Raw genomic sequence first — 17,495 nt, forward strand, 5'->3', positions numbered from 1 at the left:
GCTTCTGGGCTTCCAGAAGCTCGTCTGTACTCCCCTTACCCCACCATCATCGAAACCCCGGCTCGCTGTTGGCTTTGCAACGCTCATGATGGCTCCCTCTTCGGCTTGCGGCTTCCCGCTGTTGCTAGCGAGTATCCACGGATTCGCGCATGCAGTGGGCTGGGCTGCAGCACTTCCCATACTGTTGTTTCCTTCCAAAAGTTCACCGTGCTCATGCTAATCTCTGTTTCTCCTCCTTACAAGTTCGTTGACAGCCTGTCACTCCCTGGCGCTTCCTTGACCTCGCATCTCAATTCCGATCCCCGCGCTAATGGGCTTGCACGCCTCCGACCCTCTCCAGACTCAATTGCACCTCTCTGAAGCTCGTGCCTCAATCGACGTGTGTCACTAAGCCCGGGATACACCAAAGGCGCCTTTATCTCGGCGCTTGCCACTACTGTCATAAGTGTGGCCCTGCGGACGCGATCCCCGCTGTCTTGCTGGCGCTGAGACATCCGAAATAACCTGCGTTATGGTGCCGGATATGGGATGAGAAAGACTACACCACGAGCCGTCGCTCAGCTAGCTTGAACACGCGCCTGAATCGCCATAGTCCTCTGAGAACCCAAAAGATGCGGCGGCGGGTTCTGTCCCCCTACCATGGGCGGACAGCGACCCCTCCTTCCGCAGAGGTGTCCCTGGTTCGCAGCTTTGACTCCCAGGTCAATCCGTCGCGTCCTGTCAGACAATCTCCTCTGGCAACATCGCAGATTCAAGGGATGCCCTTGGATTTGATCGAGCGCATTCGTTCATTTCCCCTCTTCCAAACCACCTCCGACAGCTTCTTAGCCGACATTGGTCTCCTCCTAAAACCTCAACTCTACACTCCGAATGACTACATCATCACCGAAGGTGAAGACGCAAAAGCAATGTACTGGCTCGTCCGAGGTGCTGTGGCTGTTACTTCACGGGATGGGGAGAGTACCTATGCCGAACTGAAGCCAGGCGCCTTTTTTGGAGAGATCGGCATCCTCATGGAACGCCCTCGGACGGCTACGGTGATCGCGCGATCACGTTGTTTGGTCCTGGTCTTAAAGAAGGAGGATCTCAAAACTATACTTCCCAAATATCCAGATGTGGAACGAGCCATTCGAGAAGAGGCGCTGGAAAGGCTGACACAGTTGGAGAAGAAAAAGAGACAGGTCATCTTGGGCACGGAGGAAGTCCCCTCTGACGAGAGAAGAGGGTCGAAACGGCGAGCAGAATTTTCTGAAGATGTATCTATGGATGACGGCGACTCGAATAAGAGAAGGAAATCCCCTAGCCCTGGTACGAACGAAGTGTCGACAGCAAGCGCGTTAGGGCACGGCCTCGTCAATATCAGAGCCACATTAAAGGAGCTGCCTCTGTTTGCATCCCTGCCTCCAGAGATCCTGCACTTTCTCGGGCTGAGTGCATCGCCAAGGAGCTTCGCTCCGTTTACAGATATCATCAAGCAGGACACTAGAGGCAGAGAAGTCTACTTCATTGTCCGTGGTGAGGTGGAGATTCTGGACGAAAGGAACGTTTCGAGCCCAAAACTGGACAGAACGAATGTTCCAAACGGCATTCCGCCGACTCCTCGTGTGAAAGCACGTCTCAAGCCGGGACAGTATTTTGGAGAAGTCGTCAGCCTTTCCTTGGCCGATCGTCGGACTGCCACTGTTCGCTCAGTCACCCAGGTTGAATGTTTAATGATCTCGGAGAATGTCTTGGCCGATTTCTGGGATCGCTGCCCGCCAGAAATCGTTCGACAGATTGAAGACACTGCGAGACAGAGACTACGGACAGCGTCTTACAATGACGTCGTGATGAGCGATGCAGATTCCGAACCCAACATCCATCAATTGGCCATTGGAGAAGGCAAAGACAAGACAGCCAGAAAGGTCGTCCAAGCTCCAAGGGTGACATTTACAGACGCAGAAATGGCGAGCCCGACAGACGAGCCCGGCACTGTGGAGCCTTCTGATCCTGATCCCTTCCTTAGCGAAGGACTAGAAAAGGTCAAGTCTAGGTCGAGGAGAGGTTCACTTGCCCCACCTCCGCCAGATGAACCATCAAAGGAACAAAGGCGGCGCTCTCCTAGAGTATCTCCTGTCGTGACAAGCAGCCCGTCTCCTCGAAGTTCTATCTCCGGAACACCGTCCCCTACTTCTGAACAGAAAGGCTCTGGAATTCCTTTCTCTGACCCTTTTTCTCCAGGAGGCCGACGAAAACCTCGTTCCAAGCCTCGTCTTGGTTTGAATCATGGCGATATTCCCGAAAAGATATTGCCTTTGGTGCTTGAGTATCTTGAACTTCACGATCTGATGAGACTGCAAAGAGTCTCTTTACATTGGCAGAACGTTCTGAACACGGCACCTAATTTGTTACATTACCTCGACCTTTCACAGTACAACCGCAAGATTACAGATGACGTTCTGGTTAATCGGATATGCCCCTTCACTGGAGCCAGACCTCGCTTCGTCGATCTCAGCAACTGCTTCCACGTCACGGACGAGGGGTTTAGCGCTTTGGTAAACATGTGTGGCACCAATGTTCAAGGCTGGCGCATGAAGAGCGTTTGGGATGTCACGGCCCCGGCGATACTCGAGATGGCCAACAAGGCTCGTGGACTCAAAGAAGTTGACCTGAGTAATTGCCGCAAAGTTAGTGACACGTTGCTAGCAAGGATCGTGGGCTGGGTGGTGCAAGCCCAATCTCAAATACCGAGCCAACGCAACAAATTGAATGCACAGCGCCCTGTTCTGAATACGAAGCTGAACACTCCGGTACAACAACCGGCCCCTGGCACAGTGATTGGCTGTCCGCAGTTGGCTTCTATCACTCTGAGTTATTGCAAACACATAACCGATCGGACCATGGCGCATATTGCAACGCACGCCAGTCAGCGGATAGAGTCTATGGATCTTACTCGATGTACGACTATTACTGATGCCGGTTTTCAATTCTGGGGAAACGTCAAATTCGAACGGTTGAAGAGGCTTTGTTTGGCAGACTGTACATATCTGAGCGATCAGAGCATTGTATGGCTTGTCAACGGAGCCGGCAGTGGATTGAGACAGCTCGACCTTGTAAGTCTGGGATAGTCGAGTAGGATGCCGAGAATGTATACTAACATGCTTCTAGTCTTTCTGTTGCGCTCTATCCGACACTGCGACAGAGGTTCTGGCTCTCGGCTGTCCAAACCTAACCCATCTCAACCTATCGTTTTGTGGCAGTGCCGTATCGGATCCAAGTCTAAGATCTATAGGTCTGCACTTGGCAGCTTTGAAAGAGCTTGCCGTCCGAGGGTGCGTCCGTGTTACTGGGCTTGGTGTACAGAGCGTTGTCGAAGGATGTCAAAAACTCCGACTACTCGACGTGAGTCAGTGCAAGAATCTCCAGCCGTGGCTCGTTTCAGGCGGCGTTGAACGATGGCGAGCTACAGGCCGAGACCTGCAATTTGTGGTTGTCAGCTCCGGGACGAAGTTGGTGCGGTGATGACACCTTGCCAAAGTCCATGTTTGTCTGTGGACCTGTGCTTTCACTCGACCAGGCAGATATATACGAGTGAAATGGAAATAAGGGGTGGGTTCTGGAAATATTGTATGTGATCTATGGAGATCAGGAAGATACCCCATTTTGAGATGAATGTCAGTTTTGAAGAACGCAATGAATTCACAAAGCATTCGGTCTGCGACAGTGTGTTCTTTTACTCATTTTGATTCCCTACGAGGTCAAACCAAGGCTCCCGTTTCCATGAAAGAGTGATGTCTTTCTCGCCCTGTCGATGAGTGAAATCCCCTGACGTCATTCCTTAGATATTTCCCTCTCAATGTAACTCGGTCCTTTTTGGTCGAGGATTATCGTGGTTTTTCTGTTTGAACCCTTCGGCAGCCTCCGATGTGAACAGAATTTTCTGTACAGTGAGTTTTGCAAGCATTCTACAACTTGGTCCCACTCCTGTAGATAAGTACTGGTAGGCCCAGTATCCCGGTCGACGGTCTGAGTATCTGCCATTTGGGCTAGCTGGAGAAGAACAATACCGGAGAGTATATTTTTGTGCTATCAGGGCCAGATTCTCAGTGACTAATTAACGGCTTTCTTTGTCAACCCTTTGCTGGCCTCCAGGTCTTCTAACTACCTTGAGGTAGATTGAAAGAGTGTGAAATCGAACGCCATCCGTCACAAGCCAGCATTGGTCCTGGGATCGACCAGCGATTACTATAGTAAAGAGAAGGAAGAGTGAGACGACTACCTGGTAAGGTGGTGCCAGTCACCTGCAAGCAAAGATGTGCAAAGGACCGATGCACGAGTTCCTTCAAGCCGTGCCCAAATGCGAACATCATATCCATGTTGAAGGTCAGTCTACTCACCTTGATCCTCCGTATTCCCACGTCCGAATTCGACGACTTCCTTCACTCGAGAGTCGTTTCTTGTCTAGACCCTGGACAGTAGAATGGAACACACGGGCTATCTTGCTCGGTTCGACCTCGAGTTCTACAAGAAGCACGTACGAATGCCTTCACTCTACCTCCTCCTCCATGCTCTAGACTCATCACCTACACCTACACCTACACCTCCCCATCTATACACACGAACTGACACACAAACCCCCAACGCTCAGGCTCCCTCGAACCCTCCCTCCTCTTTACCCTCGCCCGCCGCAACTCCATCAACCTACCCTCTCCATCCGACGACCCGGCCTTTTCATCCGTGTCATCCCTCCTAGCCCGCTACCGCCGCTTCACATCCCTCGACGACTTCCTGCACTACTACTTCATCGGCATGTCCGTGCTGGTCACTTCGGACGACTTCGAATCCCTAGCCTACGCATACTTCACGCGCGCCGCGGCCGACGGCGTCGTGCACGCCGAACTTTTCTTCGACCCGCAGGCTCACACGTCTCGAGGCGTCGCTTACTCCACCGTCCTCGCCGGCTTCACTGCCGCCCAGGCCCGCGCCAATGCCGACCTGGGCATCACATCCGAACTCATCGTGTGCATATTACGCCACCTGCCCCCCTCCGACGGCGAGGCCATGTACCGCGCCGCGCTGCCGGACCTTTTGTCCGGCAGAGTCCGGGGCCTCGGCCTGAGCAGCACGGAAAAGGGCAACCCTCCCCATCTCTTCAAGGAGACATATCTCGACGCCGAAACCCGCGGCATAAACCGCACCGCGCATGCCGGCGAGGAAGCCGGCGTCGACTACATGGCCGAAGCCCTCACGGAACTCCACATCCAGCGCGTCGACCACGGCATCAAACTCACCGAAGATCCCGCGGTCATGGCCGAGTTTGTGGCCCAAAACATAATGGTGACCATGTGTCCTCTATCGAACGTCGAGTTGTGCTGCGTCAAGAACGTCGGTGACTTGCCGATCAGAAAGTATCTCGACCAAGGCGTGCGCTTTAGCATCAATAGTGACGATCCCGCGTATTTTGGTGGCTATATTCTCGACAATTACTGCGCCGTGCAGGATCACTTTGGCCTGACAAAGGATGAATGGGAGAAGATCGCGAGGAATAGTATACAGGGGAGTTGGTGTGGAGAGGAAAGGAAGCGCGAGATGGGCAAGATGTTGGACGCGGTGATGGAGAGGTTTAGAACCTAGATCAATGGCTTGACCGTGAAGGGTCTGATATATTTTCGTAGATCAAGACACGCATACGGCATACAAATCATATATAGTCAGCTCTGAAGCAGGGAAAAGGGACGGCTATGCTGTCAGGTCATGAGGTACGAAAGACCGAGTCAAAGTTTCTGTTAAAGGGGGTTAGACTACTGCAAGGCTGAGTTTCCATTCCATCGTTCCCAGCACAAGGAATTGGACACATGGATACAGGAATGGCTTCGTCATCAATCCACCAATCATCGTGTCAGCTGGAGTTATTTTTGGGTATCAACATGAGCATAGATCGTCAGCCTGTCAATTTGTATCTTCATCTTGTGTCGGCTAGCTTGAACTGCGTGAAGCACGCATCAAACAGGCTACTCGGTGAGTGTTCGTGAGCAAGAAATAATATTGCTGAGAGACTAATAATATTGCTGAGAGACTAATGTTAACTTGGGTATCGATCCACAGCCTGATGCAGATGCCTTAGGACTCGCTCGATGTCTTGTTTTTGCGCCTATAGCTTTTGCCCAATCCAACACCCTTCGCTCGTGCGTCAATAACAGCCTCAATGCATTGTCCAACACCCTCGAGGTCACCCATGAGCCCAACGTGTCCTCGATCACTTTCAACTCGACCTCCCTTGACGCATCGGTAGCCTTCAGGTAGCTGGGCAGCACTGGCAAGCACCACACCATCTCCTGCGGCAAATGCCAGATCATCGAATACGTCGGCATATTTGATCGCTTCCTCATCTGCAACTCTGGCTCCATAGACAGTCGGCACTGTCTTTCCGAACATGTATGCATGAGGTGGGTACAGATTCTGCTCTTGATGGCTTGGTTTAAACACCAGCTGCTTTTTGAACTCCAAAGTCTCGGCAAGAGTGCGGCGAAGATATTCTGCTGCCAGGGGTTTAGGTATCGTGCTCGTTGTTGCAACAGTAGGGCGATGCTGAGACTGCTTCATGGTAGGCCCTACCACCTCGTCCGTACCTTCACCTTCTACAATCCGACTGGCCTCTGCGGCTTTGTCAGCGACCTGCTGAGTAGCCGCTTCCGCCCTTTGTGAAGGTTCTGGAGGCCGCGGATTCTGCCCTCCAAACCAAGAACTGCGTTTGTTAGACGAGATATTATCTGAGATGACATCCATAATGCTCTTTCGCCGCTCTGAACTGTTTTGATTCCTCAGACTTGGATGCAAAGGTGGATTAATGCACGGAGACAGGTGGTATTCATCCCACACCTGAGCGTCAAAAAAATCCAAGTCATATCTCTTGTTGGTGTGCTTTTGAATGAAACACCGGCCGCTTTCGGGCAAGAGAGCAAAGCTCGTTCGGAGTGTAAAGTTGACTTGAGCAGTGAGTACTCTCGAACTGAGTAGCACGTCATCACCATTGCGCAGAGGCCCAAGGATGTTGACGCAGTGTTGTGGAACCCCAGCATAGATGACTCCAGCGAACAGCTCTGGTCGTTGATTAACTGCATATCGAGTAATCAGACCTCCCAAACTGTGCGCAAGCACCGTTGCTCCTCGCTTCTCTGGAGGAGTCTCCGGGTGGTTGCATTCCAGTGATTCCAGAAACCTAATGAGCTTCTCGCTTAGGAGACGCGGGCTCAGTCTCCAATCATATCCCCATTCATGAACCCTCAGCTTGCTTTCACGCGCATTCGGACACTTTCTCATGTGCTTGAGTAATCTCCGGCAAATATCGATTGGACCAATGTGTGACAAAATGCCGGAAGGGATGATGGTTTCTTCCATCCGTTCTTCATCTTCTCTCGTCAGACCGACCTCGAGGTCGACCCGACGAAGATTTAGCCCAACCTTCACGGGTACCCAAAGCTGACGATGAGGTGGTTGAGCTGACCTGAGGATTGAGCCACGGTAGCCGCCTAGCACAACGACATCATCCGTCAATTTTGACAATGCGTGCGACAAGCGTGGATGAGCTCGTTGCTGTGGGGTTTCTATTTCAATCCCTTTCCTAGAATTTCGCATCTTCTTGATCGACGTATAGTGGTAGTCCTGGTTTCCTGTTTTATCGGTGGCAGGAGCAAGAGTCTCGGTAATTTGCGGATTTGCAGAACTGTTTTCTGGCGATACCCGGCGCTTCGGTGATGGCCTAATCATCGGGAGTTTGGGAAACCGCAGTGTCGAATTCTGGAAACTGTCTGTGATCGCTTTAAATCGGGAATTGGCCATGTCCGTGACTTCAGCAAAGGCACTTGTATCGTCGAAGGCAGAAACTCCAGACACCCTTCTTCCTATGTACAAGGAGCTTTCGGAGTTTGAACGAGGTCGACTTTTGGTTGATGCTGGGCTGACTGGCGATAAGAGTGACTCGACGTTCCCATCGAGGCCATAGTAAGGCCTGACCATAGTTGCATGAGTTTGAGACTGTGTTGATTGGGTGTCGGGGTTGGACATCTTGCGCAATCTCGGATAATTCTGAAAGGAGAACTTAGATGATGTAGAGATGTTTGGAGGAGTGATTTGTGGTCGGATTGGGGTTGAAGAGCCTGAATGGCCTGCACTTCTGATACTGGAAGATATGAGTGACATGGAGCTGAAGTTGAAAGGGGGTGACGGAAGATCCGGCATGAACTTCTTCAAACTGGAGATGAGAGCTGTCGGACCGCTCGAAGCTCTGCGTCTTCCTTCTTGCCCAACCGCTTGTAACAAGTTCTTCGTAACTGAGAGTCTGTTCGATTGTGGTATGCCGACGTTGTGTTTTTCAGCAGCTCGTGGTTGCGTTGCGTGATAAGAATGCTCATTGATGGGCGGCGATCGTTGATTCTCGCTAGACCTCGGGATTTGATTTGCATTTACCTGGCTCGCGACTTTTACTGTTTGTATGCTTTCAAGTGAATCTTGAGGCTTCTCATCTCCAATGCCAGAAGGTGTGCGATCCTCTGAGGTTACTGCATCATGTACAGGTGGTACAACAGCTGGCGACTCGTCCACCGCCGGAAGTCTCTTCCCCTTCTCGTTCAGTCGCGATGGCGTCAAGCCCGCAGTGGGTGTCTGTGATCGTGAGGCTTGCTGATCGTCGCTCTCGTAGGGTTCTTCCTCCAGGATCATAACATTCTGAGAATCGTCCAGTGACAAATCCATAGCTTGGGCCTTTTCAGCGGCTGGGGTACCAGGGGATCTCAAGTGAGTCTGGACTCGGCTTATACTGACTCCAATCATACCATCGTCGTACAGCCCGTCGGTGTCCAGTTTTGGCAGGTCTGACTGCTTGCCTGACGGCGAGCCTTTATTGAGAGAGCTTTCGTTGTTGTCCAGTTCCGACCACCACCCTACGTCGTGGTCTTGATCGAAAGTCTGGTCGATCGTCCCGGGAGCACTGGCTGACTCCATTGTGAATCGGCGAATTCATGTAAGAACGGGCGAAGGAGAATACGACCTGATTCAGAAACGGGAAAACAGCCGAATCTGGTACGCATGAGGCCAAGGTAGAGCTGCGGGGGCGAGAGGGAGCTGAGGTTTGGTGCTTATGGGTTGGATCGTAGCAATAAAGGTGGAGATCTGACAGGTTGTTATGATGCGGCTTGTGCTGACAGAGACCCTACCGGAGAAGGTGCCGATGCAGGGTAAGGATAGCCAATGACTCTGATCTATGATATGGTTCGACTTGACGTTCAGGATAAGGACTGGGAATATAACGATAATGGGTAAAGAATACGAAGAGAAGGACAAGATCTGATGCAGAAGACAGATTTGATACTGACTCCGGCAGCCGCGGATGATCTACTGACGGGAAGGAACCTCGAAGAACTTGTGCACAGCCACTTTTGGCCGAGCAACGGCATCCGTGCCGCAAAAGAATGATTTCCACTTCCTATCCTATCACTACCTTCACCATGTATGACAGACTGTAAGATGTCTATTGGGCTGCAAGAAAAGCAAGGTAGCCGTCAAAGTCTGGGGTAGTACGAACAGAATACGAGCATTCCTCGGCTGGCTCTGTAGTGGTCTTCCATCATCCATGACTAGGCCAAGCTTTTGCCAAGACTCAGCCTAATGAGCCTAACGAGCCTAAATTAGGGCGGTCACATGACTAATTCCATGACTAAGCCCCGTCCAGACTGTGAGGTATTTTTTGTAAAGGTTAATAAATGCCCCCCTAATTAAACTCGCTTATTCTGCATCTTCGGCAATCTCGTCAGAGGGAGAGGGACGAGAAGTGTTGCAAGTCAAGCACAAAACAACATCGCAATGAACAACACGAAAGGTAATATGGAGAAATCCCCATTGCCAGTTCCTGACCGTCAAGCCCGGTGAACCCATGTCCATCAAATTCCTACTATGACGACATGGCACATGCAAGCCTTTGCAAGCCTTACGCGTCGCGGTGCCCAGTTCATTAGGTAGTATCCCTACCTACCTCGCTAGGTATTTCGTCTTCTGCTTTGATTACATCTCAAGCTCTAGATATCACTGCTGTGCATCGTCGATATACTCGATCACCGATGGAGAATAAGGCTCTGGAACATGGACGATCCAAAAACCAATAACGACAATTCAGACAACGATGCTTTCGGCCGTGGTCCCAACCATCCAGCGAATGTGCCCGCTCCAAACGGAATCATCAATATTCCAAGGCCTGAGCAAGCCAAACAATACATCCACGAGGACGAGGAAGACGCAATCACAGACTACAATGTAAGTTTGCGACGTCCAGTACGTGCTCTACTTCCGAGGGGTGGCGCATCCACTGTTGTTGCTGGCCTGACACATGTACCTCTGCAGGCTCCTATCAGTTGGTGGATTCTATCGACTTTGTTCCCGCTCATTGCAGGAACGTTCGGACCATTGGCCTCTGCTTTCAACATTTGCGCTCTTGCAATCCCCTGGAGGACGACGGTGGACTCAAATTCCACAGAATCCGAGGGCACCCATATTCAAGATCCAGCATCATTTCTGGCGGTCAACGCTGTCAGCCTTGCTATTGCTCTGATTTCCAATCTCGTCCTTCTAGCCCAGATCACTGATCGGCTTTCTCACCACCGAGCCTCCCCAATCACGATTGCTGGTTGGTATGCCAGCTCAATGCTTCTGCTAGGCTTAGTCGCAGCCACGCCGGACCAGCTACCACTACCCAACAACACTTCGGCAACCTATTCTCAAGCTTTCTACTATGCCATATTTGCATGCATCTTGTATTTCATCCTGGCATCTCTGCTGCTCACGACTTCCCTCAGCTTGCACTTCCACGCTCCGTCATTCAGCCGATCGTTCAAGTTGACAATGTCCCAGCGATCGCTGATGTTGCAAACAATGCTTTTCTTGGGCTACCTTCTTGCGGCAGGTGCCGTCTACTCCCGCATCGAAGGCTGGGACTATCTTGATGCCGTATATTTTGTCAACGTCACTCTCTTCACGATCGGGCTTGGGGACTACCACCCGCTCACTCATTTGGGGAGATCATTGTTCTTCCCAATGGCCATTGGCGGTATCCTCTTTGTTGGTCTGATGATTGCCTCTATCCGCACTCTTGTACTTGAAGCCGGTTCTCGCAAAATCTCAACTCGTATGGTGGAGAAGGCGCGCCACAAAGCCCTAAAATCAGGAAACCCAAAGGAAGGCAAGATAAAGCTGCGAGGTATTCAAACCCGACAACTCGACGCAGACCCTTCGGTGGCGGAGCTCGATCGCAGGAAACAGGAATTCGAGATCATGCGCGATGTCCAAAAGCAAGCTGCCCACGATAACAGAATGATTGCGCTGGCAATCTCTGGTTCGGCCTTTGTAATTTTATGGTTCGTTGGCGCTGTCGTCTTCTGGCAGGCCGAAGAAGCCACAGGGGGCGAAGACTGGTCATACTTTGAGGCTCTGTACTTCACCTATGTGGCTCTCTTGACAATCGGGTACGGCGAATTCTACCCCCAGACAAATTCAGGCAAACCAGCCTTTGTCTTCTGGTCATTGATAGCTCTCCCAACACTCACAGTCCTGATCGGTGCTGTCGGAGATACGGTTTCTGATCTTGTAGCGTCGACAACATTATGGCTGAGTCAGCACGCTCCGGAGAGCCTAAAACTCTTCCGACAGGCGAAGGCAACAGCACGGAAGAAGCGCAATCGCGAAGGTGCTTTTCAAACAGCCAAGCCTCCTGGATTCATGGACGACGAGTCCGCAGCCGAATGGGATTTCGAGGACCAAAACATCGCTAAAGCCATCCAAGCCTTGGGTGGTCGACAACAAGACAACACCCACCCAGGGACCAAGCCGGAAGACGAAAAGGAGGCACAAGCATTGCTGTCTGCGTATCGTCTTCACATTCTCCTACGTGAAATGCAGAACGTTGTGCAACATCTGGATGCGCAGCCTCCTCGAAAGTATACATTCGAGGAGTGGACGTGGTTCCTGAAGCTGATCTATGAAGACGAGTCGGACCCACCAGGGCATCGACTACCGTGGGACCGTGATGTGGATGTTGCAGCTCCGCTGAGAGAAAGAGACGGTCAGAAGTGGAGCTGGCTCGGGCAAGAAAGCCCGCTCATGAGCATGGAGGACGAGCCTAAATGGGTTCTGGCCCGGTTACTGGAAGTCGCGCGAAGGAGGAGTAAAAAGAGGGGAGACTTCTGGTTGCAAATCTGGAGAGAGCAAAGGGAAAGAGGTGCTTCGGATGATGATTACTAGGACTATGTTCAAAAAGAGAAGCACGACTTCTCTCCATCCAAAGGGTCCAATTTCAGATCTTCGCGCATCAAACCCGCATTTCTCAAAATCGGTGTGACCCAGCGAAACCTTCACCAGCGTTTCCTTTATCGCCGCTCAAGATCATAAAGCCACAAGCCTCGCTACAGTCATCCTCATCCTCGCCTTGCTCATATTACTCTCGTGGCACGGGGTTGTCAAAGGCACTGTCCCGATTCCTCGGCTTGATAAAGATATGCTATTGAAGCGAGCAATCTCATGACCTATCACGGTATTCAATGACAGAGCGTTACTCCTCCTACACTAGCACCATGGCAGAGCTGGTTCATCAACAGTCAAACACCCAAGCTGATGAGTCTGCGTGTGAGTCAGTACATGACGCAGCAAGACGAACAACGGCACCCTGTCATACCCGATGGCCTATATATTCCACTTCAGAGCCATAACCCTTCCAGATGCAGTCGGCTCTTCTCTTCATCGTCCGGCCCAGTCGCCGGAAACTACGAACACTATAATCAAAAATGCCGAAAGACATTCCCCGCCTGCAATGGTTTGGTGGCGACACCCGCTCCAGCGTCTGGCTCGGCTTTGCGCAGTTACTGATGCCGAAGGAGTACGACCGTGTCGAAGCCATTCGTAGACACAGACGTGAGCTGAAAATGAAGGCCCGGATCGGAGCTGAAGCTGCAGCGGCGAAAGCAATTGCGCCTGGCGATGCCGGGGATGATCAGGCACGCAGTGCTGTGGGTGAGCAGACGAGAGACACCGGCCCAGAACCCTTTCGCTCGTTGACGCAGGAGACACAGCACGCCGAGCGGGAGCTGAACCTGAACTTGAATCAAACGAATCCCCAGCAGCGAATACGGGCGATGGTCCAGCAGGTAAGTACACCTGATGCAGCCAGGGCCCTGTCTGTAACAAGGTCTCCAGCCAGCAAAAGCCGTCGACAAAGCTCAAGGTGAGAGACCCACCTCAGTCGCGCATCGAATCAGAGGGAACACAGGAGAACCAGGCTGAAACACATGCGTCGCAGTGACAAACTGAATGGCATGTAGAGTCTAAGTCAGACTGCCGACGTGCTGGTGCCAATGGAAGAGACCAGAGGACAACCCCCTTCTTTGTCGGAGCGAGGCTGGGTTTGGCAGTTCAGGAGCTGAAATGAGAATGGAGGGACCGAGACAGTTTCTATTCCAACTCCTTTCACAGCAGATCCTGGCTAATGCACGCTTATCACACCTGTCCTATGAAAGCGAAAAGTGTCGGCCATCGACGCTGGATCAAAATATCAACGCGATTTGGCCTGATCCTCTCTTTGAGAGCAATGCAAAATAGCTGGGTGCCTCTCGAATCTTCATCGCATCTTGCTTTCAGAATTCTCATGCTCTCGCTCCATCGTGCCTGTTCTTGACTGAAGTGATATGCGCAAGTCTGGCGTGCAAAAGGATCTCTCTCTTCTAGGTCCACGCAAAACAGCCGGGATCAAGCGCCAGGAGGCATCGTTCTCTTCTCACAATGGCACTTTAGTATGTCGTTGTTCCAGCGTGTCCTTCTAACTACCTAGGTAGGCTTTTGGTTAACACGGAGATGTCACTGTTCAAGCCTGAAGACACCAGCAAAGGAAGCGCAACGGTATACTCGGGCCAGAGTCATGTTCAATTCAATTCCATATTTGCGTCTTATCGACTAGAAGGTAATGCATGCACAGGCCTCACTTCTGCTGGGTGAACATGATATCACCAAGCTGTTGATACGCAAGTATCGTAGTCTTGTCACAGCTAACACCCTTCGACTCAACCTCAGCATGGCATCCAGCCACCTTCTCCTTCCCGCTCCATGGCACTTTGACTTTGTTTTCCCGAGTAGACCCGAGAGCTTCCACATGTCATCCTTCTCCACAAGATTTTGAGGTCTAATCAAGATGACGACTGTCGCAAGCCACGGAAGCCACTATGCCTTGGGCACTCTCACTGCGACACATGTCCAAAGCCTTTCCATTACAGTAGTGGGGCGTCCACGGTGCCATGCATGCCGTTAGAAATGCACACATCCACTCTGGGTGTCATAAAATAGTCGTGTGTTGCGCGTAACAGCGCAAATATCTTTGTGCACGTCACACCCGTGGTCGTTTCGCCTCAGGACCGAGGGCCGCACGCTCCTCACGTATGCGGATTGCCTCGGTCCCATCGTCGATCAACGTCTCCTTGAACCAGGGATGTTTGAGTGCCTCTTTTGCCGTGATTCTTTGTTTCGGATCGTACACAAAGATCTTCCTTAGTAGATCGAGTAGCTGCTTGTTGAAGGGAGTATTTGCAGGTATAAACTCCTGTAGAAGACGTCAGTATTTGTCAGACAAAAGGCTGGAAGGAAGCTCACATGTAAGTGCTTCATTGCTTTCACATATTTCCGTGACGCTTTAGAAGTCTCTTGACTGGGGTATTCAAGTTTTCCTCGCGTGAAGAACTTGGATGCAGAATTGGCATTAGCGCCACGGCCTCCAGAGCAGACTTGTTTGACGACTTTTGGGTCGATCTTCCCGTTACAAACCACCTCCATCATGGCTAGATGTTCGAGATTATCGTGGGTTTGGAACAGGGCGTCCCCGGTAAAGAACTCGACGATGATGCATCCTATGCTCCAAATATCACAAGGGAAGCTCCAGCCGAGTTGTAGGATGATCTCCGGGGCCCGATAATGCCTCGTCGATACCACTGAAGAGTGGTATTCATCATCAAAAGTGGCTGAACCAAAGTCTATCAGTCGAATCTCGCTGTCCAGAAGCACCCTCCGTTGTCTGGCAGTTCTCGATGTTGTGTGCGATGACGACGGTATCGTCCGATTGTAGGTGAACGTCTGGTACGCATTGTGGACGAGCAGAATATTCTCCGGCTTGAGATCTGTGTGAATCAGATTCAGATCGTGCAGAACTAGACAGAGTTAGCATTTGTTTGGAATTGCGGAATTTGGGAGATTTGGAGACATACAGGCTACGCTGGTGAACAGTTGTCGAGCAAAGCTCTGGATCTGAGAACTGGGAAAAGGCACGAAACCGTTGCCTTTGAGGAAATCAAAGACACTTTGTCCCAATAGATCTGTGACAATGCATATGTGATTCCGGAAGTCGAATGAGTCACGGAGGTGGATGCATTTGTTTCTGTTGGTCTTGTCGTTCAGTGCCAGCGTTGACAGCACACGCAGCTCAATTCGTGAGGCGTCACGATATTTCTGGACCGATCTGATAATTTTGACGGCACATTTTGTCTTCTTTTTCTTGTCGAATGCCTCCACAACTTTTCCAAACGTGCCCTGACCAAGAAGTTTAACAATGTCGTCTGCAAGACCAGTCAGTAATCGAATCCCAGCCTAGCATAAGGGAAAATTTACATCGATCAGTCAATTGAGTGTTGGCAGTCACCATGTAGTGACCATCGTCGTCATCCACCTTCTGGTGCTTGTGCAAAGTCTGATACCTGTCAGCATGATATCAAAATCGAATGTGGACTGGAGGACTTACATCGCGTATGACGGGAACGTGGACATCCGGAGCCTTTCGCAAGGGCTTGGGAGGCGGTATGTAGTCTTCAAAAGCGTCTGTAGTCTCCTGTTGCTTTCTTTTCGCTTGTGCTCTCGTCTCTTTCTGCGGCTGCGCTCTTTTTCTTTTTTGTCCTGTCCTCACATCTTCATAGCTGGTGCTGGCAGGATTGCTGCCATACGATTCGAGCGAGGTCGGTGCCGTTACGGTTTGTAGGGAGGTCGTACGATCACCTGAATGGTATGAAGCTGACGACGATGAGCCACCAAATTTTGCAGGATGTGTCGAATATGTTGGGCTATCTGTGTACTCGATCTCGTAGCCCTGGTCCACTTTTCTTTTCCGACCATTTTGTCCGTATGCAGATGCATCAGGTTGCTGCTGTCGACTGGGGGCGTTGCCCGCGCGTTCAGGTTCAGGAGAATCATCATCAATGACAATTATTTCTTTGGGAACGCCATTTTTGTAGAAATCATTCCAGTCGGGTTGTTTTCGCTGCTGGTTGTCGGGCAAAGCCGAAGCAGCCTGGGAAGGAGCCATAGACGAGACGTTTGAAGGCTGCCTGTACGAGGCAGGAGATGGTAGAGGTCGCGGATACTGTGCAGCAGTCGGGTAGGAATGATAAGTCGTCGTCAGTCGCTGTGGTGCAGGCAAAGTAGTAGTTGCGGGGTATGTTCTGGTCGAAGGTGAATAAGGGTTTTGATGAGGATAACCATAGTGAGCAGGGACGAGAGTCGTTGCTATCGTGGAAGGAGTCGACATGTTCAGGTCTTGCAAGTCTTGAGGGTGGTGGAGACTGTCCGACAACGCAGGTGTTGTGGATTCGCGCCACAAAGCGCAGTCTGCAACATGCGAGTGCAAAATAGAGCAGAATTCTCGATGAAAGCGTTCAAAGTTGGGATCCGACGGTCGGAATCGATGAGGACGATGGAGAAGGTGTTATCGAAACAGTAGCTGGGGTCTGTAGGCTGTGATCGGGTGGTGGTGGGAGGCAGAGAGGTGAGGCAGTTAAAACATGAACGGAGACCCGACAAGGAGGACAAGCCTCTATTGGACCAGATCCACACTCATGTTCTTGTTGTGGATGACAACTGGAGGGACTGAGGACGACAGAATGGACCACAACAACAAAAGAATAGACTTGTCGTGGGCAAAATGGGAGAAGACTTGGATCGGTTGACGTCGAGGGTGCGAAGTTCTTGACTTGAGAGATCGGAGCGAGTAACAAGCGAGTAGAGGAGCCACCCAGCATCAGGAGCCGTGGGCTCTTTGGGCTTAAAGCCGCCGCCGTGTCGACAACTCTTTTGCGCAACTCGTCTGGGCTTCGTATCACCCGAAAACCCTCTCTCTTACAAGTACATGGCCTCTTTCGCTTTTCTTAGGAACGGAAAAATAAATGGCTCGACTCTTTTGTCCACTGTTATTGACCTTTTTACTTCAGTACCTACCTTACGTTCGGTTTCTCAGGCCTCCCTGACGGAAACCGCACCAAGTCCTGCAGTGGTCGCGCAGTGTCAACTGCCACCCACTCCGCAGGCGCACGCCATAGGCAGGATCCGCGCCTCCTCGAATCGCTGACGTTCTTCTCCGCGACAATTTCTGCGCCTCGACGCCGCCGGTTAATTGGTCTGCTTTTTATGACGCCAATTGTCAGACGAGGGACTGACGCCAGCACATTTCATGG

General features: G+C 51.4%; 6 protein-coding genes across 6 annotated transcripts; 4 read left to right on the top strand and 2 right to left on the bottom strand.

Annotated features, from left to right (window-relative positions):
• The first annotated feature begins 221 nt into the window (after window positions 1-221).
• On the top strand, window positions 222-3,709 carry PV05_07471 (uncharacterized protein). The gene is made up of 2 exons (XM_013460297.1): window positions 222-3,092; window positions 3,148-3,709. The coding sequence occupies exons 1-2, from the start codon at window positions 612-614 to the stop codon at window positions 3,499-3,501; spliced, it is 2,835 nt and encodes a 944-aa protein (XP_013315751.1). The 5' UTR covers window positions 222-611; the 3' UTR covers window positions 3,502-3,709.
• Window positions 3,710-3,879: 170 nt separating this feature from the next.
• Window positions 3,880-5,976, top strand: PV05_07472 (adenosine deaminase). Its single transcript, XM_013460298.1, has 2 exons — window positions 3,880-4,362; window positions 4,628-5,976. The coding sequence occupies exons 1-2, from the start codon at window positions 4,293-4,295 to the stop codon at window positions 5,611-5,613; spliced, it is 1,056 nt and encodes a 351-aa protein (XP_013315752.1). The 5' UTR covers window positions 3,880-4,292; the 3' UTR covers window positions 5,614-5,976.
• Window positions 5,977-6,002: 26 nt separating this feature from the next.
• Window positions 6,003-9,312, bottom strand: PV05_07473 (uncharacterized protein). Its single transcript, XM_013460299.1, has one exon. The coding sequence runs from the start codon at window positions 8,977-8,979 to the stop codon at window positions 6,100-6,102; it is 2,880 nt and encodes a 959-aa protein (XP_013315753.1). The 5' UTR covers window positions 8,980-9,312; the 3' UTR covers window positions 6,003-6,099.
• Window positions 9,313-10,113: 801 nt separating this feature from the next.
• PV05_07474 (uncharacterized protein) lies at window positions 10,114-12,264 on the top strand (the record flags this gene model as incomplete). The annotated part of the gene is made up of 1 exon (XM_013460300.1): window positions 10,114-12,264. The coding sequence occupies one exon, from the start codon at window positions 10,114-10,116 to the stop codon at window positions 12,262-12,264; it is 2,151 nt and encodes a 716-aa protein (XP_013315754.1).
• Window positions 12,265-12,803: 539 nt separating this feature from the next.
• Window positions 12,804-13,318, top strand: PV05_07475 (uncharacterized protein; the record flags this gene model as incomplete). The annotated part of the gene is made up of 2 exons (XM_013460301.1): window positions 12,804-13,163; window positions 13,187-13,318. The coding sequence occupies 2 exons, from the start codon at window positions 12,804-12,806 to the stop codon at window positions 13,316-13,318; spliced, it is 492 nt and encodes a 163-aa protein (XP_013315755.1).
• A 594-nt stretch (window positions 13,319-13,912) lies between these two features.
• Window positions 13,913-17,231, bottom strand: PV05_07476 (uncharacterized protein). Its single transcript, XM_013460302.1, has 5 exons — window positions 15,794-17,231; window positions 15,664-15,742; window positions 15,264-15,611; window positions 14,656-15,206; window positions 13,913-14,605 (listed from the first exon to the last, which is right to left on the bottom strand). Exons 1-5 carry the CDS (start codon window positions 16,571-16,573, stop codon window positions 14,393-14,395), a joined length of 1,971 nt encoding a protein of 656 aa, XP_013315756.1. The 5' UTR covers window positions 16,574-17,231; the 3' UTR covers window positions 13,913-14,392.
• Window positions 17,232-17,495: the final 264 nt, after the last annotated feature.

The sequence above is a fragment of the Exophiala xenobiotica genome, assembly GCF_000835505.1.
Source record: "Exophiala xenobiotica strain CBS 118157 unplaced genomic scaffold supercont1.4, whole genome shotgun sequence".
Classification (NCBI taxonomy): domain Eukaryota; kingdom Fungi; phylum Ascomycota; class Eurotiomycetes; order Chaetothyriales; family Herpotrichiellaceae; genus Exophiala; species Exophiala xenobiotica.

Coding starts and splice junctions, on each gene's coding strand:
- PV05_07473 (XM_013460299.1), bottom strand. CDS start 8,979: ATGGAGTCAGCCAGTGCTCCCGGGACGATCGACCAGACTTTCGATCAA.
- PV05_07472 (XM_013460298.1), top strand. CDS start 4,293: ATGTGCAAAGGACCGATGCACGAGTTCCTTCAAGCCGTGCCCAAATGC. Junction 4,363..4,627: donor ACATCATATCCATGTTGAAG/GTCAGTCTACTC, acceptor CCCAACGCTCAG/GCTCCCTCGAACCCTCCCTC.
- PV05_07476 (XM_013460302.1), bottom strand. CDS start 16,573: ATGTCGACTCCTTCCACGATAGCAACGACTCTCGTCCCTGCTCACTAT. Junction 15,207..15,263: donor ACTGTTCACCAGCGTAGCCT/GTATGTCTCCAA, acceptor AACTCTGTCTAG/TTCTGCACGATCTGAATCTG. Junction 14,606..14,655: donor AAGCAATGAAGCACTTACAT/GTGAGCTTCCTT, acceptor CGTCTTCTACAG/GAGTTTATACCTGCAAATAC.
- PV05_07471 (XM_013460297.1), top strand. CDS start 612: ATGCGGCGGCGGGTTCTGTCCCCCTACCATGGGCGGACAGCGACCCCT. Junction 3,093..3,147: donor GATTGAGACAGCTCGACCTT/GTAAGTCTGGGA, acceptor ACATGCTTCTAG/TCTTTCTGTTGCGCTCTATC.